Raw genomic sequence first — 25,245 nt, 5'->3', positions numbered from 1 at the left:
AACCGTCATCGAACCCATCGTTCTACCATTCCTAGACCGGCAAGGGAACTTGCTGTTCCAACAGGACAATGCACGTCCGCATGTATCCCGTGCCACCCAACGTGCTCTAGAAGGTGTAAGTCAACTACCCTGGTCAGCAAGATCTCCGGATCTGTCCGCCATTGAGCATGTTTGGGACTGGATGAAGCGTCGTCTCACGTGGTCTGCACGTCCAGCACAAACGCTGGTCCAACTGAGGCGCCAGGTGGAAATGGCATGGCAAGCCTTTCCACAGGACTACATCCAGCATCTCTACGATCGTCTCCATGGGAGAATAGCAGCCTGCATTGCTGCGAAAGGTGGAAATACACTGTACTAGTGTCGACATTGTGCATGCTCTGTTGCCTGTGTCTATGTGCCTGTGGTTCTGTCAGTGTGATCATGTGATGTATCTGACCCCAGGAATGTGTGAATAAAGTTTCCCCTTCCTGGGACAATGAATTTACGGTGTTCTTATTTCAATTTCCAGGAGTATATATATATATATATATATATATATATATATATATATATATATATATATATATATATAGAGGGCAACATTCCACATGGGAAAAATATATCTAAGAAGAAAGATGATGAGACTTACCAAACAAAAGCGCTGGCAGGTCGATAGACACACAAACATACACACAAAATTCTAGCTTTCGCAACCAACGGTTGCCTCGTCAGGAAAGAGGGAAGGAGAGGGAAAGACGAAAGGATCCGGGTTCTAAGGGAGAGGGCAAGGAGTCACCCCAATCCCGGGAGCGGAAAGACCCACCTTAGGGGGAAAAAAGGACGGGTATACACCCGCACACACACACATATCCATCCACACATATACAGACACTTTGCCTCTGTATATGTGCACACGTGCGGTCGGACACGCGCACATGCACGAGTGCCACCCGACCCCCCCTCCCCCCAAGGCAAGTCCCCCCGCCCCCGGGACGCAACGAACTCCCCACCCCCTCCCCAAATCCCCCCCCCCCCCCCCAGACGAGGCAACTGTCGGCCACGAAGGCCAGAACTCCGTGTGCATGCCTGTGCATGCATCGACGTGCCAGTGCCCCCGCTCGGCAAGTCAAACCATCCTTGTTCTTTTTATATATATCAGGGTGTATACGGCCCGGGACATCCGGGAGATCCGGGAAAAACCCGGGAATTTTTTCATCCGGGACAAATCCGGGAAAAACCCGGGAATTTCTTAGAATTCCGGGATTTTTCATTGTTTTAGATTTCAGTTAGTTTTGTAGGTTTGACGTGTAAGATCAGATACGCTGACAAAGAACTTTAGTCCACTACTGCTGAATAATACTGCAGCAATGAAACATAAATCAGAGAATAACACCAAAATAAAAGTTTAGTTGGATAGAAAATGGGTAATTTACACAGTGCACAGACCAGTTTGCCGACACCGAAAAGTGTCAAAGGCTTTAGGTCGAAGATTATGCAGTACGTCCGTAACAACTAACGTGCATTCGATGTGCGTGACGTCACAACTGTTTAAATTTCTAACAGATCACCAGAAAATATTACGAATAGTGGCTTGAGATGCGTTACTTTCAAAGTAAATTTCCATGCAAGATGATTTATGTTACGTGTGAGAATGTGCAGTGAATTTCTTAAATCACAGGCCTTTATAACTCACATTCAAAACGTAACACTTTGAGGATCAGCTATTTGAAAAATGTCGGACCCAGACCGGCACATTTGTATTTGATATGACTTAACATGTAACACACGCTAAAAAAAGACCGAGCTTCAGGTTGGTTTTCATATTTAATGTTGTTCTTTCATAGATAAAAAATTATGCAATCGATGCCAAAAAGTGTAATTGACCTTCAAAAAAATGTGCATAATGTGTTACTGAGCAATGTCACAAGTCTCTCCATGCCAGAGCACTTCGACTTTTCTACGCAACTGATAATCATTTTGGCACGATTTTAATTGCCAAATTAGGGCCTGTTAGTAGGCCTACGGACTTCCTATCATTGTAGGACTAATAACAGTGGATGCCAATAGACGATGCAATTCTCGTTCGTACATACACATCTGCTTACGAGTTAAGCGGTGTAGAAACGCACTTAGCTGAGTTGAGCGAGCTCGGCGTAACTTCGTAACGTACGCGCCGCGGCCTGTCTTTCTCGTAGGCCTCGTGCTCTGAATAACTGCCGTCATTCGCTAGCGAGGTCACATAACATGAGCTATGACTGGCTGGGATGGCGGGTCGTTCCGGTTCGGGGAGGGGGGGGTGGGGACCTGCCTTTGGGGGGGGGGGGGGTGCACATATACAGAGGCAAAGTGTCTGTATATGTGTGTGCGTGCGGGTGTATACCCGTCCTTTTTTCCCCCTAAGGTGGGTCTTTCCGCTCCCGGGATTGGGGTGACTTCTTGCCCTCTCCCTTAGAACCCGGATCCTTTCGTCTTTCCCTCTCCTTCCCTCTTTCCTGACGAGGCAACCGTTGGTTGTGAAAGCTAGAATTTTGTGTGTATGTTTGTGTTTGTTTGTGTGTCTATCGACCTGCCAGCGTTTTTGTTTGGCAAGTCTCATCATCTTTCTTTATATATATATATATTCCCCCACGTGGAATGTTTCCTTCTATATAAAAAGAAAGATGATGAAACTTACCAAACAAAAGCGCTGGCAGGTCGATAGACACACAAACACAAACATACACACAAAATTCTAGCTTTCGCAACCAACAGTTGCCTCGTCAGGAAAGAGGGAAGGAGAGGGAAAGACAAAAGGATTTGGGTTTTAAGGGAGAGGGTAAGGAGTCATTCCAATCCCGGGAGTGGAAAGACTTACCTTAGGGGGAAAAAAGGACAGGTATACACTCGCACACACACACATATCCATCCGCATATACACAGACACAAGCAGACATTTGTAAAGGCATATATATATATAATAGAGGGAAACATTCCACGTGGGGAAAATACACCTAAAAAGAAAGATGATGAGACTTACCAAACAAAAGCGCTGGCAGGTCGACAGACACACAAACAAACACAAACATACACACAAAATCTAGCTTTCGCAACCAACGGTTGCCTCGTCAGGAAAGAGGGAAGGAGAAGGAAAGACAAAAGGATATGGGTTTTAAGGGAGAGGGTAAGGAGTCATTCCAATCCCGGGAGCGGAAAGACTTACCTTAGGGGGAAAAAAGGACAGGTATGCACTCGCACACACACACATATCCATCCATACATACAAGACACAGGCAGGCACAGGAAAATGTCTGCCTGTGTCTTGTATGTATGGATGGATATGTGTGTGTGTGTGCGAGTGTATACCTGTCCTTTTTTCCCCCTAAGGTAAGTCTTTCCGCTCCCGGGATTGGAATGACTCCTTACCCTCTCCCTTAAAACCCATATCCTTTTGTCTTGCCTTCTCCTTCCCTCTTTCCTGACGAGGCAACCGTTGGTTGCGAAAGCTAGATTTTGTGTGTATGTTTGTGTTTGTTTGTGTGTCTGTCGACCTGCCAGCGCTTTTGTTTGGTAAGTCTCATCATCTTTCTTTTTAGGTGTATATATATATATATTCACTTATGAAATTTGTTATTAACAATCTGAACGAATTCAAAAGTAATAGCAGTGTACATGGCTACAACACTAGGAGAAAGGATGATCTTCACTGCTCAAGGTTAAATCTAACTTTGGCTTGGAAGGGGATAAATTATGATGCCACAAAAGACTTTGCTCACTTACCTAATAGCATCAAAAAGTCTGACAGATAGCCATATAGCATTTAAAAGGAAATTAAAAGAATTTCTTAATGGCAACTCCTTGTGTCATAGTATATTTTGTGTAATGTAATATCTTATATAGACACCTTTTACTAACCTGACACGTTCCACATCATTACGAAGTGTCATATTCATGATCTATGGAACAAGTACTAATCTAATCTACCGTATTTACTCGAATCTAAGCCGCACTCGAATCTAAGCCGCACCTGAAAAATGAGACTCGAAATAAAGGAAAAAAAAATAAATTCCCAAATCTAAGCCGCACCTGAAATTTGAGACTCGAAATTCAAGGGGAGAGAAAAGTTTTAGGCCGCACCTCCAAATCGAAACAAAGTTGGTCCATTGTAATATGAGACACAATTTAGGTCGAATGAATGACGATACAGCTACAGTAGTTTGGTTCGAGTTGAAAGCTTAGCAGTTAAGCTTTACCAGGTAGCCATTGCTATGCATCAGGCGCTCCGTCCGTATTTATATGGATACCCTTTCTTTTTCACGTGCTTCGTCTGGTTTGAATCGATTGCTTATTTTGCTTTGATCTGATAAGTGCCGTTTTCTATGTTATAGGTGTTTACGTCAGTCACTCGAAGCTGAAAATGCGTTACTATACTGTGTCATGCATTGTCTGTCGCATTCTGATAGTGCGAGTTTACGGCCTGTCGCTGCTCGCAGCATGGCTTGCTTTTGTGCGCGCTACCGCCGCCTACAATTTAAAAAAGAGAGGAATCGTCTCATTAGCGAAACAATGACAATAGACTGCTATTTGTTGTTACTTACACTGCTGCTTTCTTTGATAATGATCAACAAGAACCAAATAATAGACTGCATATGATAGAACATGTTCTGAACGAGAGTTTGGCGAAAATGTTTCTCCGTTTGAAAATCTTTGCGGCCGCTTCTTTAGTACATCAAATTCTGCACAGAAATTAGTCATCTTAGATTTAAAAATCTAGTCAGTAGCCGTGCTTCATTTCTGACTGTATCACTATTAGGCATAAGAGTAATACGAATATTAACATGACACGATACGTATATTCTTCCGCGTTTGCTGTTGTCTCACTCTAGTTTCGTAGTTTATTTGGCAGACAGGATTTAAATGAGATAGAAGCAAACACAAAAGAATACATGGCAAAATGTTTATATTCGTATTATTCTTATGGTGAAGAGAATACTGCATGTGATTCACATTTCATCAGGTTCCTATTAGCAACCATCTCTTCTCACAGGTAGGAAAAAATTCAGAACGTAGAGTTGGCCATATCGACAAAAATCCCAGTATTACCAGTCGGATTTTCGTAGTACATTGAAATTCGAAGATGAACAATACGGAATTTGTATTTACTTCGTTGGATTATGTATGAAAAAGCAGTGGTCGAAACTCGGGCGGAGAAAAAAAGCTCGTTTTGCTTTGCACTCGATTGTAAGCCGCAGGCGATTTTTTGGATTACAAAAACCGGAAAAAAAGTGCGGCTTAGATTCGAGTAAATACGGTAATCTAATCAGCCTGTTCTCTCTTCAAACACATTTTGAAAAGGAAAGAAAAATGTTAACATTTGTATTTTGAAGCAATCATTCATGTTGATCACAAAAAATATTGCTTACTTACTTAAATTGTAAACAGAAACATAATTTATGTCTTTTTGAAACATTTCTGAAATATGTTATTATTCAGTAAAAAACCTAGCAAAAATTAGTCAGTATGAAACATTATTTCAACATTACTAAAATATTACTTCATACACTACCAGCTTAACAGCAGTAATACAGAATATCAAGAAAGAAAGCATAGGCTGAAAGGAGCACAAGCTCATAGCGGAAAAGGATGTGTAAGGAAATGAGCTGCATATTTGTCAGAGGAATTCTCTGTGTCCATCTTGGGCAATGTAAGAGAACCCACAGGAAATGTATGCCAGAATGGTTAATGGGAGATTCAAGACTCATTCCACCTGAATATGTTGAAAAAGTTACAGACAATGAGACAATCCGATTCCCACTTTTTGAGGAAAATTACTGATTAGAGAACTTTTCAACTGCTGAGTGTGTGTGCTTGATCTATCTCCACAAGAAAAAAATTGTGAAATTGAGGCGGGGTAAAGATGACATAAAAGCATATGTTGCCTTCTCAATTAAACTACATATAGCATGCTCTTTAAAATTAACATCATTTTAAATTTACTTCAAACAAAATAATAGTTCCCATATTATATGCAAAATGATGATTACCTTAGGCAAATCTACGAAATGAACTTTAAAATCCAATAAATCAGCTGCTTGCATCAATGTGTGTTTTGCAGTAACTTTTTGGTCCTGTGATGTTTGTGATTTGGAGCTGAAGGTGGAAGACGTTGTGTCTGTAAGTGTTGACTTCACAGTAGGCTCACCAAGAAAGGAACTTCCACTCTTCACCAGCTGCTTTGCAAATGCTGCCAATCTTTGATTCAAACCTGCGAATGTTAGAAACAGGGATTCAGACAGCTACACAAAGTATGTGAAAAATACATTTAGCATATAAATAATGTCTCATACACTGACCAAAGTGTCAAAATCCAATATTTGCAGTTTGGTTTAAGCCTATATTTGTAATACCCACACATTGCTTCATTTGAAGAAGAAGAGTGGCAGTCTTGTTCCAGTCCATGATTGGCTTAGTGCTAAAGAGTCCACATGATTATTAAACATTGCTTAAATTGGCCATGGCTTGGAGCACACGTCACTTTCTCCACAAATAAAACAGTATGGAGATATTAAAAACATTCTCATAAGTGAAGACAGTGGAATCTGAATTACTCTACTTTACTCATAAGGTATGGATACAGAATCTGTGTTGTGTTTTTTAATACCTTCCCAAGAATCCAAGGAATGATTGCTAATACATGTCTTTTTACTGTTGGTTGAGCTCTGCTTGTTTTGCAGGTTGAAACACACTTATGTAGTTCATAACATGAAGTTATAATTTAGTTTTTGACTTAAAGTGTAGTTTAAGCTAATGGAGGCGGAGGGGGGGGGGGGGGGGGAGGATCCATCTTTGGCTGTGGGCCCCATGCGCTACTTGTCGGGAATTTTAGGCACTGGGTTTGTGGGGCCAGAAATTCACATATACCGTGTTAAGTAACCTTCACTAGCTTATCATCTCCCCCCCCCCCCAAAAAAAAATAAAAGAGTTCATAGCAGCAGGCACACTACATCGACCTGAAATCATTGTGGCTGTCAGCCTCAGTACCAGAAACTTATGAAGATATCAAGATAAAGGCATTATTCCATATCTGAGATATGCAAAACAGCTTTATTGCATGCACCAGCCAGTGACTCACTATGGAAGCATTCTGCAGTAGGTATAAACATACACTGACAAGTAATTCATCAGCTTTCTGAGATAGTGAAAGCAGACTGCTACGTGCAAGCCTCTAACCCTTACATTACTTCCCTCAGAGAAGAAGAGCTGCTATGACCACATGCACATGATGGACTTGTTTTGCCAGTTGCAGCATCGGAGGGGATTGCAACGTATTCTTCATTTGCAGACACAGTAATGGGCGGTACTGATGAGTGGGCTTTTAAAATAACAACTTGGTACACAACCTATGTTGTGGACACAAGACAAATTAATGCCACACATATTGATGCCAGTGTAGAGGGCATCAATATTCAGACATCAGATGCTCATATTAGCTCTTAAAGACATGGATAGTTAATTACTTGGCATATAGATACAGAACATAATGCAGAAGTAGCAACAGCAATGGATGATTTTGCATGGGAGGTCTGTCCTTTGACTGGTAGGAAATGGTTGTAGTGTGCCATGTGGCAGGTTCTGTTTTGGGTTGAGTTCTCTACATGAGGATGAGCAGCACTACAATGAAGGTGAACTAAAAGGACAGAGAAATAGCATCATTGAATTCATTCAGTGAACTTCACTCAACATTTTTACCACAAGTAGATTCCGAAAATAAAGTATGTATCTGGAAAGATAACTACAAGATCCATCTACGGCGGTCAAGATTTCGGATCGCAGGCCGTGCCTGGGCCTGACTGCCAAAGTGCTTAGATTGGCTGGCACATGTACCCCATCACCATGCCAAGCTGTCTGACAAGGGGAAGGCCTCTCACACGGCCAACTGATTCGGCTCAAATTTGGCAGGTCGCTTGTGTACATCCTAAAACGAAGGAATCTAAGATATTTTGGGTCAACACCCCCATGTTTCTGAGAAAATCACCCCTAAAGGTTATGACAAGCAATTGACTCAAAATTGGCGGGATCGATAGATAATTGTAAATAGAGCATTTTTCATTATCAGGTATGGGGTCCAAAAACGCATACTTTACCAGAAATTGAGGTAAGAAACTTTAACAACTGCCGCTTCTGTGCCCACATGGTAAATGCTTTTTGCCAACAGCACCGACAGCGCAATGGCCAAGGTAACTGGTTGGGAATTGGAGAACCCGGGTTCGAATCTCGAAGAAACATAGTGGATGTTCTTCTTTTCGTTTGCATTTTTCCATATGTCAATTGATAGGGATAGGAAGATTAATAAGGTAAGTAAATCAATAAGAAATGATAATAGGAAGGTAGGCAAATAAATTTCTCGAACCTCTTGGCATAGTAAACAACCAAAATGTTAAGCAAGGTCACTTTACAATGGCTCTTCCAATCAATGTTACGTGTCCTCACTTTTCTTCAAACAACTAGGTGGATGGTACTTGTCATACAAACATTCACAGCACCAAGAACATCTAATGAATGCAATCTTTCGACAGCTACACTGCTCCTTCCGAAGAGTCGGTGGGGGGGGGAACAACTTGGTTTACATTTATAAATATGTCTTTTTCGGGAATGAATTTGGATGTGTACCACGCATACGATATCATTGCCTGAAAAATCGGTGCTGAGAGTTGGTTATGAATTATGCTGTGAATAATTATTGCATCCGTGCGGTTGTGCAATTCCCGCTGGGTTTCCAGAAGCACACTGCAATTCTGAAGCCTGGAAATAAAGTTTTTAACCTGGCGATAGAAATAAACATCACACAGCTGGCACACAGGTGTGCAGTTTGGCAGTATTACTTTTGCTGTGCATGTCGGCTTACCCTCGCCATCTATAAACATTGTGTCATATATTGTAGTATTAATTTGTCCACTCCAGGAATCCAACATTAGACAAAACTTGTTATCATAAACGTATGGTATTAAAACATTCTCACGAAATGGTCTGTAAATCACATTTGTCAGTTTCCCGGATTTGGAGCAGGTAATGTAAACATTTTTCAATGAGTCGTTTAAATGATTGACCTCTTCTATAACCCGAGGACCAAATGTAACATTCGTTTCATGTAAACACAGGAAAACCTTAGGCAACACTTTTCCAGAGGCTGTGATGGCATATTGGGCCGTGTACGAATGTGTTAGATTGTTTTTACTACCAACTGCGAAAAGGGTCCGTTTTTCTCCCTTATGCAATAATGTGCGTCGAATGTTCACCCGATACTCGCATCTTGTTTGATTGGTGTTGTCACGTAATCATGATTAAAACCAGTCATAAGTGACACCGTTTGCGTGATGAAAAGAACCACCACTTTCTGTATATCTTCTATATTTTGTACCTCCTTATGAGAGATGTATGACGGAGGACACAAAAATAACCGGAATTTATTTCTAGAAAGCATATACTTTATTGTTTTCAAATAGAACCTTAATCTCCATCGAAGTACTCTCCATTAGCATTAATACACTTGTCCAAACATTCATTCCAGTGTTCGAAGCACTTTTTCAGTTCGTCCTCTTTGACACCTGCTAGCATTTTCATGACATTGCATTTTACGTCTTCCACATCCGCAAAATGCTTCCCTCTCAAGTCTCTTTTCATCCTCGGGAACACGAAGAAGTCCGAAGGTGCTAAATCCGGCAAACAGGGCACGTGGGTCAAGGTAGTCATCTTCGTTGAGGCCAAAAACTGGTGAACGCTGAGAGCCGTGTGCGCGAGAGGGTTGTCGTGATGCAGGAACCACACACCAGAATCCCACAAAGCCGGATGTTTCGCGACAAACTTCTGCGAAGATGTTTCATAACCTCAAAATAGAATTGTTGGTTTACCGTCTGGTTTTCAGGGACAAATTCAGAGTGTACAATCCCTTTGATGTAAAAAAACAGATCAACATCATTCTCACATTCGATTTCACTTGTCGAGCTTTTTTTGCTCGAGGTGAGCCAGGTGACTTCCATTGTGAAGACTGTTGTTTACTTTCTGGATCGTACCCATAGCACCATGACTCATCACCTGTAATGATTTTGTTGAAAAAATGTGGATCATCTTTGAATGCATCCAATATTTTGAGACAGGGTTCAACGCGACGATCCCTTTGATCTCTGGTAAGAAGCTGCCACTCTTCACATCCCCAAATCAATGGTCAAGATGCACTGAATTGAGCTCCAGGACAACCCGGACAAGTTCTCGAGTTGGTCAACTGTCCTGCGTCAATCTCCACTGATAAGATCACAGATTTTGTCGATGTTCTCTTCACTTCGAGCAGTTGAAGGTCGACCGGAACGGGGCTGATCTTCAACCACCATTTCTCCCTTTTTAAACCGAGAAAACCATTCGTACACTACCATTTTACTAAGAGAATAGTCTTTGTAGGCTGTCTGAATCATCGCAACAGTTTCTACTGCATTCTTGCCGAGCAAGAAACAAAACTTTACTGCCGCACGTTGTTCGTAAGAACTAGCCATTTCCTCATGTCAAGTCTGCACTGTAAGTAAACCCAAAGAACTGCCAAAGAAACCACACTTCTCACTGTTGGGTGATGCCACGTGGCAGAATGACTCAGCAGAGCTCCTACTACAACCCTCTGGTGGCGCAACCTGCTACTACAGGTACATGATGTGCAGCATTACGATTCCGGTTACTTTTGGGTCCCCCCTCGTATTTAATGATGTGCTGTTGACGAATTTTATACTCTGATTTGAAATTTCTTGCTCAAGATAATGATGCAGCAAACGTAAAATCCTTGTTGGCCGTATATTGAAGCGCTGCACAGCAGCCCATTCCTGAAGTATTCTCGTTGTTACATTCTCATTACAACAATGAGATATGACAAATCGGTCGTATGTCCACTTATTTATCACCTGGTATTTGTCGTATCTTGTCCCTCCTTTAACAATATCACTTTCCCACAATTTCAAGTCCTTCTTCCTTTTCAGGGCTGTTGTTGCTCCATTCTTTTGCAGCGTTTGTAAGTTCCAATTTGGATGATTCCTGACTAATGCTACCGCCTTTACTTTTACTTCAAGGGGTACAGTGCCATAGTTCAATCGTTTAGTAACCAGTTTACAATACTCATCGGGAACAGATGAAGCACATATTCCCAGTTATGTGGAGATTTCCAAAGTGTTACGACCATTTTGCGATTCACTAGTCGGGATATCTTCCACTGAATCACCTTCTGCTTCATCTTCATGGTATAGTACTTCAGTATCAACAAATGTCATTTCGTTTGTCAGCTCCAAAAATTGCTCTACAATAGCCGCTCCTATCGATCTGGAACGCCGAGAAACAGAACTGCCTGCTTGTGGTAGTGTATTGATAACGCATCTGTCTTGTAACACTTTTACAAACCAAAACACATTGTCGGTAACTTCCCGCTTGCCATCGTCTGTGACAGGCTCCCAACTATATATTACAGCGCCAGTCAAAGGGTGTACATCCTCCATTATTCAGATCATGCACCTGAAAGATATGACACAAAAAACAATAACTACTTACTATGGCATAAACAGACGAGCTAATTACTACAAACTACATGCAGTACTCGTCATATGTTACTTACAGAAGAACACTGTATTCATTCACAAAACGTATTTCATTCGGCGCATTACAAATGAAAAATCGCTACATGTATCCACGAGGTTCACGGCAGCCTAATGACACAAAACAACTCTTTCCGATTGACTCCTATAAGACTCGTGCTGGACACCTACACTCTTCCAGGTTCACAACTATGATATGACGAAGAGGCAACCGGGAAAACATAACTCTCCCCGCGTGCATTCTGTCCTGTGCCTCACTGTAAATAAGCGTCGCGAGGTTGGCTATCTGTGATCCCTCATGAGGAATTTGCAGCATTCTTACTAGGAGTTGTTTTCATGTGACAAAGCTTAAAAGTTTAATACTTTACTAACTCACAGCGTTTGGGAAATTAGCTTGCCTACCTTATTATTATCATTCCTTATTGATTTACTCACCTTATTAACACTTCTATGCATATCAATTGAAATATGGAAAAATACAAATGAAAAGAATAACATCCACTAGGTTTCTTCAAGATTCCAAACCGGGTTCTCTTATTCCCAGCCAGTTACCTTGGCCATTGCGCTATCAGCGCTGTTGGTGAAAAGCATTTACCATGTGGGTACAGAAGCGGCAGTTGTAAAAGTTTCTTCCTCGATTTCTTGAAAAGTTTGCGTTTGCAGACCCCATACCTGGTAATGAAAAATGCTCTATTTACAATTATCTATCGAGCCCTTTAATTTTAAGTTGATTGCTCGTCATAACCTTTAGGAGTGATTTTCTCAAAATTGCGGGGGCGTTGACCCAAAATATCTTAGAGCCCTTCGTTTTAGGTTGTACACAAGCGACTTGCCAAATTTGAGCCGAATCAGATGGCTGCGTCTGAGGCCTTTCCATTGTGAGTGTGAGGTGGGGGAAGTGAGGGAAACTGTGCCACATTTAAATTTCTTCTGCTAGACATTTATCATTTTGTGCGACTGTTCCATGTGCAGCAAATACCAAGTAGGTGTTTTTATGGTTTTAAACATTGTTGTACGTGAAGTTAAACTTTTCTACATACAAACCTTTGTTGTTGTCACTGGAAACATCCCAAAACTCTGAATTCATTACTGCTGCAATTGTTTCATCTGTCCGAAAACTGGGATTCATCTAGGAAAGAAAATAATCTTTAATATGAAAGTACATCACAACAATCATTTCTGAACACTTACTAAGAATATCCTCTAGTTCTTGTAAACAATCTATAACTTGTTTCTAAGGCATTCATCTGTTTACAAAATGACTAATCACATTGGAATTCAAGAAGAAGCAACAGTCGAGTATCATTTCCTTCGAAGAATGATCAAAGTGTACAAGTCTTGACCAACAATATTATTCAATGTGATGAGTCAGTGGCACAAATGGTTTTTGCCCCCTCTGGTATACAAGTGTGAATCGATTAGAACCACAAGCAGTGACAGAGTAGTATTCGATGAATGATAATGACCCTTTCTTTCATAAAGTAGCTTTTTTCATTTAATATGCATAAAATAATCTGATGGTTCATGCTTTACAAGCTGTCAGTCTCATAATGTACTACTTCATTTGTTACACAACCCTGCAGGTCCTCCTTTATTATGGGAGTTATACAACTGAAACTGTGCGTGGTTAACTACCGTATGCACTTACAGGGTGTATACGTGAACAAGGGGGAGGGGGGGGGGGGGGGGGAGGCGAAAGAAGAAATATCCCAGATTTCCCCTGGATTTCCCGGTTAAAAATACACTTTCTCCCAAGTGAAAATACACTTTTTCTGTCTTAAGTGACACTATACTCTTATTCGGCACTGTAAAACTCATCAATCCTTTGAATGTTTGTAGTTTTATATACCGGAGTAGAATTTCCCGGCACTTTAGAAAACCAAACTTAGGGAGAAAAACACGGTTTGAAAGATCTTTGATGTGCAGCAACATATACACTGCATATTTTCGTATTACGAAGGTATAAATTCGAATTCCACCAAACACTGCATGTCACTGTCCAAAGCATTGAAATTTCCAAAGCATTGAAATCGAAATTCCAATGCGCTTTTGTAAGCCAGTCATAGCTCATGCACGTGATCTCGCCAGCTGATGACAGCGTAGGACAGTCATCCAATAGCAAGATCACTCTTAAGTAGTGCGAACACATAAATAAGAAAAGTTAATGGTTTAAATTAATATACGTAGCATTCACATATAATATTGGTTTCGAAGATTAATAAGCTGGAAGAGAAGCTATGCTTCCACATATAATGTTGATCCTTTTTGCACTTGTTACACTTTAAGATACATCACACAAACATGCGAGTAAAATTTTTAACGACGACGTAAATGTCTGATCTTCTGGGCCCAAAATTCTTCTAAATGGTCATACTCAAAGAGTCAATTTTTAAATGAGAGTCAAACACTTTGTAATTTAAGAAATTCATCGTACATTCTCACACATAGCTCATCTTATGTAAAAGGAAATCTGCTTTGAATGTAATGCTTTTCAAACCATCATTCGCAATGTTTCCTCGCGACCTGTTAGAAATAGGTTCATTTCAGCAGTTGCAAGAGAGTGCCATATAACAAGCGTCACCACGCTTGCGCAGCTACGGTGACGCAGGAAGCCCATATCTTCGTATGTGTAAAACATTAAAAGACCTTACATTATGTCATAAAAGAAACAAGAAATCAGAGGATACTTCAAGAGCGTCGAAATTTCGTGAACCATACTAAAATGCATAATTCGGCTTAAAATGCACATTTGTATGTCAATTTTCTTGGAGTACCAATACTGTATTATTTCATGTTTGGTTCTTTATTATGGCATAATGCCATACGTACACCTGAAGTGCAGCGAACAGTTGAAACTAGCCAACAGTGTGAAATTAAACACTTTGTTTCAAATAATTTGACTGCCTCTACAGAAAAGATTAATAAAAGCCAAGTCTCTTTAGCAAACTGGCAAAAATAGCTTCATTGTTCTGTAAGGCGATTAATGTTTGACTGTCAGAAAGGTGGAAACAAAATCTAAAACTAATAACATATTTTAGCCTTTCATAATTACGGGAACGTATTTTAATTCATTTGATAGCTCCCGGCCACAAAAATCCGTTTGGTATCATTTAATGTGAGAGCAATAAACGAAGAGGAAACAACAAAATCACTGTACGTAAACACAGGTCACGTGGAGATGACCCACCTCCCCACCACAACTCAGACTATTCTGTCCATCAGCCCAAGATTTAGTAATTTCCGAACCGGGGCAATATTAAGTAGTGGCGCCCAGCCGCACTTCTGTAACCAGAGGCGGGAGATGGTACTACTCATATGCGACTCAACTGTGCATGCGCAAGAGCCCGCCCGCAACTGCTCAAACAAATGTAATTTAAACAGTTGTCAAGTCACATTCATCGGAGGCAATTTGGTGTTATGAAGCACTGCATAGTCTTCCTAAAGCCTTTGACACACTTTGCTGTTGGCAGTCACTTGTATGAGCACTGTTTTGTTGTATACAGCGCATTTTGCTTTGCAACTTAAGTCCCCCCCCCCCCCCCCCCCCCCTCTCATTCATGTTTTGTTGCTGCAGTATTATTCTGCAGTAGCAGGATACAGTAATATCTGTTGTTAGAGTATTGGTTCTTACCTGTCAAAATCACAAAAATTTACTTGAAAACTAAAACAATGAAAAATTTCCGGAATTCTAAACAATTCCCGGGTTTTTCCCGGTTTCTCCCGGGTGAAAATATTCCCGGGTTTTTCCCGGATCTCCCGGGTCGTATACACCCTGACTTATTTAAGCACAGAGGGAAAAATAAGATGTTAAAAATTTGCACTTTGCTTTCAGTCTCAAAGTAATGTTCCCTTCTTCTACTAAGTTAATAAACAAAATGTTATCTGCATATTTCAACAGCCCCACACCATTATGGAGGGTAAATGAGATTCTCCTGAATTTCACTAAGTCTGCGTAGCTCAAGATAGAACAGTAACCACTATTTTTTGTATGTAGAACAGACATTAAAAATTCTCACCTTCTGATGTGGAAAGACTGATTTTTTCCCATGGCTGTAGAAAAATGGTTTTGTTTACAGGATGATAATGCACCAACATTTGGTAGAGACCAAATGTTTGGGAAACAAGGTTGTTCAGTTCTTCAATATTGGACTGAGCAAGGTGGAACTTTATATTGAAGTCTTCAGCACCAGCAATCTTTTTCTCCCAACCAATTTCTTCATAACAGATTTGGTGTGGCTGCCTCACTTAAAAGTTATGATGGACTGGAGACCTACAATGCATTCAATGTTTACCTTTATAATGTAGGCAATTGGTGCCATGGGAGATAAATTTTTCCAACAATCTCATTGAATGTAATTTCTCTTTGTCAATATTCACAGTAGATGTATAAGTACCTCCTCTGCCTAAAACTTTCGATGAGCTAGAGACATACACCAGCAGTTACCTTTGTAACAGTAGGCATAAAAGAAAACACTACTCCAATGCATTACCTATTAACTTTATCTGTGATGTATATGATGGAGAGGCCCCACTACACATTCTTTTTAATTTTGGAAAAAAAAAAAAAAAACAGAAATTTAATTATTTTACATTTTATGATTCTCTTAAATCAGAAAGTAAACACAGCAAACACAGCACTAGAGACTTGTCTTCATAAGGAATAATATTACATACCACCTCTTAAACCTACTAGAAAAATAATGACTGGACAATTATTTTCTTGTGGTTCTTCAGTTCTTCCCAGTCTATATTATGGAGGAAAGTTTTCAAGCGAAAGACTGGATCATGCCCACTGTGCACAACATTTTGACAACAGACAGAGTTGTCATCCAACATGCCTGGAGGACAGAGCAACTCCTTCTATACCTTTGAGTGCCTACCCCTCACTTCTTCTGCAGGCAAGATGTTCCAATTTTGTTCGCACCCAATTATAATCCTCAGCTTATTGTCATTCTGGCCAGTATCCCCACAGCTGCTCTGTCAATCTAGTTATCTTCTTATTTTTCAATTTATTCCTTTTTTCCATTCTGGTACAGGTCTCTGCTGTTTTATCAACAGATCAAACACCAGATTCTAGGCTTTACTAGGGTGGTACACTGAGTCATGACTAAAATTGTTCAATTGATTCTTTTAAGATGAAGTCCCAGAATTTTGATGTTATGCCAACATTTTTATTTTGAAGTTATGCCAACATTTTTATTTGGTTGAAATTTTCCGAGGGTTCCATTTCCAAAAAATGCTCCATGACCACCAAGCTGCCTGGTTGTCCTACAAATGTGTGCCTTGTTTGTCGCTGGACCAAAGATCAATGGAAATATGTCGCCTGATCAGATGAATATGTTTCTTGTTACCCTAGACAGATGGTCATGTCTAGATATGTCATCATCCAGGCAAACGGCTGTTCAAAACATGCACTACACCACAGACGCAGTCCGCTGGGTAACAGTATTATACTACAGGGGATACAGTATTCTGATTCCATCAGATCTGTAGTAGTAGCCAAAGACACCATTACAATTGTGGGCTAAGTGAATATTATTGTAGACTACCTGCACCCCTTCTTGCTTGATGTCTCCTCTGATAGCAAAAGAATATTCCAATAGAGTAACTATCCATATCACCAGGCAAGTGCCATTTTACAGTGGATTTAAGAGCAACCATGCTGATATAGTGGCCAGCAAATTTGCCTCGTTTGAATCTCATGGAATAAATCTGGAAAGCTATTGGGCACCAGCTCTATAGCCATAAAACACCACCCTATTATTTACGGGAATTGTATGACCTGTAGATAAGTGTCTGGTGCCCTATACCTCTGAAAGTTTCCCAAGGATTCATAAAATCTATAAGAAGCAAATCACTGCTGTATTGCATTCCAAATATGAAACAACACATTTTTTAGAAGGTGGTAGTAACTTTTGCCTCATTAGTGTGTGTCAACACTGAGACACACATGGTAAATCCCAGAATAAATACTTAGTCAATTAACATGCAAATATAGATCAGTGTTTTGTTTATATTTGTGTATGTATTTGGACTTAGTAACCATACAACAGTGATCATAATTTTTTCACACACATAACTGGAAGGAAAGAATGCACTGGGTAGGCAAAGCATTCAAAGATGCCACATTACTACCTTTGTAGGTCTGCAAACTATTAATAAAATTTGGCAGACGGTATTTCCATCCTAACTATAGCATGACTGGCTTGCAGTGCATGAGCTTTATTATGCTTGTATCTTATCATCACCATTATCATCCACATAACATCCACAGCAGGATTAAGGCCTCTTCGAGACTTTTCCAAGCATTCTGGCTGGAGCTGCCAGTGGTAGGTGTGCATGATGTGTGAACGTATGTGCTTTCTTTACTGAAGAAGGCTTGGGCTAAAAGCTATAATGTGTAACAGCCTCTTCATTGTGCCTGCCTGCAACTCATTGGATCATCTTTATGGTGAGCAGCAATCTATCCTTTTCATAATATTGTTGATGAAATGTAGTTAATTTGATTTTAGTTCCTATGGATTCCATTTTTTATTTGGTATCTTCTGGAAGAATGACTCAGGGCAAAAAATCTGCTGCTGTTCTCCATTTCAGTGTGTGTATGTGTGTGTGTGTGTGTGTGTGTGTGTGTGTGTGTGTGTTATATCTCAACTACACTACAATATGAAGAGCCTATGATATGAAGTAACATTTCACAATATTACCTGTTCAAAAGTATTGAGAATACTGCGAGTTCTTTTCTTCTTTTGAGATGAACGTCGCTTCTTCTTAGACTTCCTCTTCATTGAGTTTGACAGAAAGGAATATGCCTCATTATACTGCATTAATTCCAGCATTTTCTCAGCTGCTGCTCTCTTTGACAACTGTGAAAAATTTAAAAATAATATCTATTATACAATTGGAAACTATTTAAAAGCGACTAGTGCTATAAAAATAATATATCTGCCATTATTATTTGCACAGAGTTCATGCCAAAGATAAGATCTAGCGTGGCTGCAGCAAAATTTGAGCAGAAGGGCAGCTAGACTATTCTGCTGGCATATATTAAACTCTTATCATTAAAGATGCAATGACCTGGTGTAGAAAAGTCAATAATCAATACAGGGTATGTAAATTAAGTTTCAAGACTGATTTTTTCCTGACTAGAGGTGTGTGTGCAGGCCAGTCTCACCACATGCGGCAGGTGGTGGGGGGTGTTGGCTAATAAAGCCAAGCATCGGCATTTGTCAGCAAAATGCTGGAGTGAAAACATCGCGAATGCAGGGAGTGTCTGTTTCAAAACATCATCGAGAAAGCAGAGTGTCCAAAATGCCCCTCCTCTTGGAGCAGTGGTGTTCGATCAAATTTTGTGTATAACTGAACAATACCAGTTGGGAGACATTGAAAATGATGCAAGAGGCCTATAAAGAATACACCAAGTCATGTGCCATGGTTTTCACGTGGCACAAGAAAGTTTATATGCCAACTAGCTCTGCAGATGACGAAGAAATTTAAGTAATGTATGATGCGATAAAAGAAAATATTCAGGTAGTGAAGGGAGAAAAAAATTTAATAGTCATGGGTGACTGGAATTCGACAGTAGGAAAAGGGAGAGAAGGAAACATAGTAGGTGAATATGGATTGGGGCTAAGAAATGAAAGAGGAAGCCGTCTGGTAGAATTTTGCACAGAGCATAACTTAATCATAGTTAACACTTGGTTCAAGAATCATAAAAGAAGGTTGTATACATGGAAGAATCCTGGAGATACTAAAAGGTATCAGATAGATTATATAATGGTAAGACAGAGATTTAGGAAGCAGGTTTTAAATTGTAGAACATTTCCAGGGGCAGATGTGGACTCTGACCACAATCTATTGGTTATGAACTGTAGATTAAAACTGAAGAAATTGCAAAAAGGTGGAAATTTAAGGAGATGGGACCTGGATAAACTGACTAAACCAGAGGTTGTACAAAGTTTCAGGGACAGCATAAGGGGAAAATTGACAGGAATGGGGGAAAGAAATACAGTAGAAGACGAATGGGTAGCTCAGAGGGATGAAGTAGTGAAGACAGCAGAGGATCAAGTAGGTAAAAAGACGAGGGCTAGTAGAAATCATTGGGTAACAGAAAAAATTTAATTGATGAAAGGAGAAAATATAAAAATGCAGTAAATGAAGCAGGCAAAAAGGAATACAAACATCTCAAAAATGAGATCGACAGGAAGTGCAAAATGGCTAAGCAGGCATGGCTAGAGGACAAATGTAAGGATTTAGAGGCTTATCTCACTAGGGGTAAGATAGATACTGCCTACAGGAAAATTAAAGAGACCTTTGGAGAAAAGAGAGCCACTTGTATGAATATCAAGAGCTCAGATGGAAACCCAGTTCTAAGCAAAGAGGGGAAAGCAGAAAGGTGGAAGGAGTATATAGAGGGTCTATACAAGGGCGATGTACTTGAGGACAATATTATGGAAATGGAAGAGGATGTAGATGAAGATGAAATGGGAGATACGATACTGCGTGAAGAGTTTCACAGAGCACTTAAAGACCTGAGTCGAAACAAGGCCCCCGGAGTAGACAACATTCCACTAGAACTACTGACGGCCTTGGGAGAGCCAGTCCTGACAAAACTCTACCATCTGGTGAGAAATATGTACAAGACAGGCGAAATACCCTCAGACTTCAAGAAGAATATAATAATTCCAATCCCAAAGAAAGCAGGTGTTGACAGATGTGAAAATTACCGAACTGTCAGTTTAATAAGTCACAGCTGCAAAATACTAATGCGAATTATTTGCAGACGAATGGTAAAACTGGTAGAAGCCGACCTGGGGGAAGAACAGTTTGGATTCCAGAGAAATGTTGGAACACGTGAGGCAATACTGACCTTACGACTTATCTTAGAAGAAAGATTAAGGAAAGGCAAACCTACGTTTCTAGCATTTATAGACTTAGAGAAAGCTTTTGACAATGTTGACTGGAATACTCTCTTTCACATTCTAAAGGTGGCAGGGGTAAAATACAGGGAGCGAAAGGCTATTTACAATTTGTACAGAAACCAGATGGCAGTTATAAGAGTCGAGGTGCATGAAAGGGAAGCAGTGGTTGGGAAGGGAGTGAGACAGGGTTGTAGCCTCTCCCCGATGTTATTCAATCTGTATATTGAGCAAGCAGTAAAGGACACAAAAGAAAAATTCGGAGTAGGTATTAAAATCCAGGGAGAAGAAATAAAAACGATGAGGTTCGCCAATGACATTGTAATTCTGTCAGAGACAGCAAAGGACTTGGAAGAGCATTTGAACGGAATGGACAGTGTCTTGAAAGAAGGATATAAGATGAACATCAACAAAAGCAAAACTAGGATAATGGAATGTAGTCGAATTAAGTCAGGTGATGCTGAGGGAATTAGATTAGGAAATGAGACACTTTTTAAAGTAGTAAAGGAGTTTTGCTATTTGGGGAGCAAAATAACTGATGATGGTCAAAGTAGAGAGGGTATAAAATGTAGACTGGCAATGGCAAGGAAAGCATCTCTGAAGAAGAAAAATTTGTTAACATCGAGTATAGATTTAAAGGTCAGGAAGTCGTTTCTGAAAGTGTTTGTATGGAGTGTAGTCATGTATGGATGTGAAACGTGGATGATAAATAGTTTAGACAAGAAGAGAATAGAAGCTTTCGAAATGTGGTGCTACAAAAGAATGTTGAAGATTAGGTGGGTAGATCACGTAACTAATGAGGAGGTATTGAACAGGATTGGGGAGAAGAGAAGTTTGTGGCACAACTTGACTAGAAGAAGGGATCGGTTGGTAGGACATGTCCTGAGGCATCAAGGGATCACAAATTTAGCATTGGAGGGCAGCGTGGATGGTAAAAATCGTAGAGGGAGACCAAGAGATGAATACACTAACAGGGTGTATACGCGGACAAGGAAAAAAAATTCCTGGATTTTTCTCGGATCTCCCGGTGAAAAATACATTTTCTCCCGGGTGAAAATACACTTTTTCCGTGTTAAGTGACAGTATACTTTCCCTCTGAACAGTAAAACTTATCCTCTGAATGGATATGGTATTATATAGCAGCATAGAATTTCCCGGCACTTTAGAAAACGAAACTCTGGGAAAAACACGTTTTGGAAAGATCTTTGATGTGCAGCAACATGTACGCTTTCGCGTTACGAAAGAATAAATTTGAATTCCACCAACAGGAAAAGTTAATTAATACACATAGTGTTGCTACAAGAAAAGCAAAGTTTTCGCATATAATATTAGTCTCTAAGATTAATAAGCAACAAGAATGCTATGCTTTCACATACAATGTTGATCTGTTTAGCGCATGTTACACTTTTAAGATACATCACACAAATACGCCAGTAAAATTTTTAATACCGACATACATCTTTGATCTTATGGGCTCGAAATTTTTCTTAATGGCTCGTCATCAAAGAGTTGATTTTTAAAACAGAGCAAACGCTCTGTGATTTAAGAAATTCATCGTACGTTCTCGCAGATAGTACAGAGTTCATAGGAAATTTACTTTGAAAACAAAGCTTTTCGAACAACAATTCGTAATACTTTCCCGTGCGACCTATTATAAATAGATTCATTTCAGCAGTCGCCAGATGAGGCGTCACCGCGCTGGCGCAGCTAGTAGGAAGCCCGCATGTCCGTACGTGTAAAACATTAAAAGATCTTACATTATGTCATAAAAGAAACAAAACATCAGAGGATACTCAAAGAGCAGCGGAATTTCATGAACTAACTAAATTGCATAGTTCACCTTACAGTGCACATTCGTATGTCCAGATTCCCAATGACGTAGGCCTCAACCTGATATGAAGCTTTTCAGTGTGATTTTCGAGGCGTAAATTTTCTTGGAGTACCAGTACTGTATTATCTCATGTTTGGTTCTTTATTATGGCATAATGCCATATGTGTTAGAAGATGAAAATGTGCACTCGAAATGCAGCGAACGGTTGAAACTAGCCAATAGTGTGGAATTAAACATTTCGTTTCAAATAAATTGACTGCCTCAGCAGGAAAACTTAGTAAAAGCCGTCAAAAATTAAATAAAAGACTTTTCAAAATAAGTTCATTTTGTAGCACAAATCTTTCTGAAGAGTCTGATACATAAAACATATATCTTCGACGAAATTTACGACACGGTATTGCAGTGCAGTGCCACGCCTCTTCCAACAATATTCTTATACCACACGTCACTGCATTTCGCTCTGTGGAACTTAAACATAGATATTTTGTAATGGATGCCATCAAACTATTTCAGGACAGGGGCTTCAACTGGCCCTGTCTAGTGTAGCGATCTGGCCAAAAGTTTTCTGTCAAAATTTCACTTTCTTGGATACACCAAGAAGATAATATGAAATCTTTCTTACCTGTTATTCCTGTTAGTCATTTATTTCCACTCTGGTAGACTGAATCTATGGATTTTGTTAGTAATTATAACAACGCTGAACATTCGCAAACCAAATCAACCACATAAACAAGCAGCAGTTGGCATTCACCAGTTCGGTTTTATTCCGCTCAGCTCTTACAGCCCCGTCCCATTTTGTCTGCAGGAAAGTTTATTTCTAGATGTGATGAGGATTCCTCTGGCAGAGACACCACGAACACTATGCACACATTCAAAAATCAACTTATAATTCATTCAGAAATCAATTTAGAATGTGTTCAAAAACCAGCAGGGCTGCGTTTCAAAATCATATGTATAATCGATAGACCGACGTGCGCTGGATGCTAGGTGCTTTGTGAAACAAGAATATGAATTTGCCCCCTCCCCCGAAATTGCCACCCGGTTCAGATACCCCGGTTTGCCCTCACCCGCCACTAGATCTGGGCCTGCTGCGCACGCATGAATCTGGCAGCTTGGGCGCGCCAGTAAAATTTTTCCGGGTACCATGTGGCTGGTTGCTGCTACTGCTGCTTACACAGCCAACACACACATTTCTGTAGCCAGAAGCGGGAGAAGGTACTACTCAAACGTGACTCAACTGTGCGTGTGCACGAGCCCGCTCGTAACTGATTGAGTCTAATGTAAACAGTTGTGACGTCACGCCCATCGGAGGCAATTTGTTGTTATGAAGCATTGCATAGTCTTCTGAAAGCCTTTGACACATTTTGCTGTTGGCAGACGCTTGCATGAGCACTGTGTTATTTTATATGGCGCATTTCCTTCGCAATTTAAGTTTTATTTTCATTTTTTTTTCTCTCGTTCATGTTTTAATGCTGCAGTATTATTCTGCAGTAGCGGGATAGAGTAATGTCCTTTGTTAGAGTATCGGTTCTTACCAGTCAAAATTACAAAAATTTAACTGAAAACTAAAACAAAGAAAAATTCCCGGAATTCTAAAAAATTCCTAGGTTTTTCCCGGTTTTCTCCCGGATGAAAAAATTCCCGGGTTTTTCCCGGATCTCCCGGTTGTCCCGGGTCGTATACACCCTGACTAAGCAGATTCAGAAGGATGTAGGTTGCAGTAGGTACTGGGAGATGAAGGAGCTTGCACAGGATAGATTAGCATGGTGAGCTGCATCAAACCAGTCTCAGGACTGAAGACCACAACAACAACAACAACAACAACAACAAGATGTTCAAAGATGACCATGAAGACTTGGAGGATGATGACTGCTCTGGAACACCTACAACGAGCAGAGCTGACGAAAATCTGGCCAAAGTGCATTAAGTTATAAACAGTGACCGACTTCTCGGCATCGAATGATTGCAGATGAAGTGGGTTTGAATCACCAAACTGTGTTTCAGTGAGTGGCAGAAGATCTAATGATAAGAAACGTGAATGTGGAACTTGTCCCTAAAATGCTCTCGGATGAACATAAGGAGCGGCACCTGGCTGTTTCACAGGAAATGCTTGAATGTTTACAAAACTGAACCTGATTTTTTTTGGACAATGAGATTATTGGTGATGAATCCTGGGTTTTTGGATATGAACCAGAGTTAAAGAGGCAAATCTTGTAGTGGTACACTTCCACATCACCAAAGCCAAAGAAAGCCCAAATGAGCAAGTCACATGTGAATAGCATGCCCATTGTTTCTTTGACGCAAAAGGAATGATAGTTTGTGCCCTACCAGACAGACTGTCAATGGTCAGTATTAAACTGGAGTGGTCTGCCGTTTGAAGCATCAAGTCCGCCCAGAGAAGGAAGATGACTGGGTGCTCCACCATGACAATGCGACTGTTCATACCTGCTTCACTGTCACTGAAATTCTGACCTGGTTCAACGTGGCAACGCCGCCACAGCTTCCCTATAGCTTCGACCTCACCCCCAGTGACTTCTTTTTGTTCCTCCAGATGAAGAGAGACCTGAAAGGGAAGTGATTTTGACAGCATCACAGCCGTCCAAAAGGCTTCAATGAGGGTTTTGAACAGCATTCCAGTTAAGGAATTCCAGGGAGCTTACCAGAAGTGAAAATTTCATTGGCAGTGAAGTGTGGATTCTCAAGGCACCTATTTTGAAGAATTTTAGTCTGACATATGAAAGTATTCAATAAATTTTGTGTTCTGAGACAAGTCTTGAAATTTTATTTACACACCCTGTACATAAACGTGTCTCACATCTACATCTAGGTGTACAGCTACTCTTTGCAAACCACTTTTTGGTGTGTTGCTGAGGGTACTTTGTATCCAACTGTGATTTCCCCCTTTCCCTGTTCCTGCCAGGTA

The 25,245-nt window shown here is 40.4% G+C and overlaps 1 protein-coding gene across 1 annotated transcript in view; it reads right to left on the bottom strand.

The window, feature by feature from the left end:
* Window positions 1-25,245, bottom strand: part of LOC126173706 (double-stranded RNA-binding protein Staufen homolog) — a 170,239-nt gene that overhangs the window by 26,026 nt on the left and 118,968 nt on the right. The window contains exons 7-9 of the mRNA XM_049920978.1: window positions 18,281-18,439; window positions 12,621-12,705; window positions 6,000-6,220 (exon numbers count right to left, since the gene is read on the bottom strand). Of these exons, the coding sequence (XP_049776935.1) occupies window positions 6,000-6,220; window positions 12,621-12,705; window positions 18,281-18,439 (465 nt within the window). The remainder of the gene's footprint in view (window positions 1-5,999; window positions 6,221-12,620; window positions 12,706-18,280; window positions 18,440-25,245) is intronic.

The sequence above is a fragment of the Schistocerca cancellata genome, chromosome 1 (assembly GCF_023864275.1).
Source record: "Schistocerca cancellata isolate TAMUIC-IGC-003103 chromosome 1, iqSchCanc2.1, whole genome shotgun sequence".
Classification (NCBI taxonomy): domain Eukaryota; kingdom Metazoa; phylum Arthropoda; class Insecta; order Orthoptera; family Acrididae; genus Schistocerca; species Schistocerca cancellata.
Note: the sequence above shows the minus strand (reverse complement) of the source record. Positions and strands in the feature narration are given on the sequence as shown.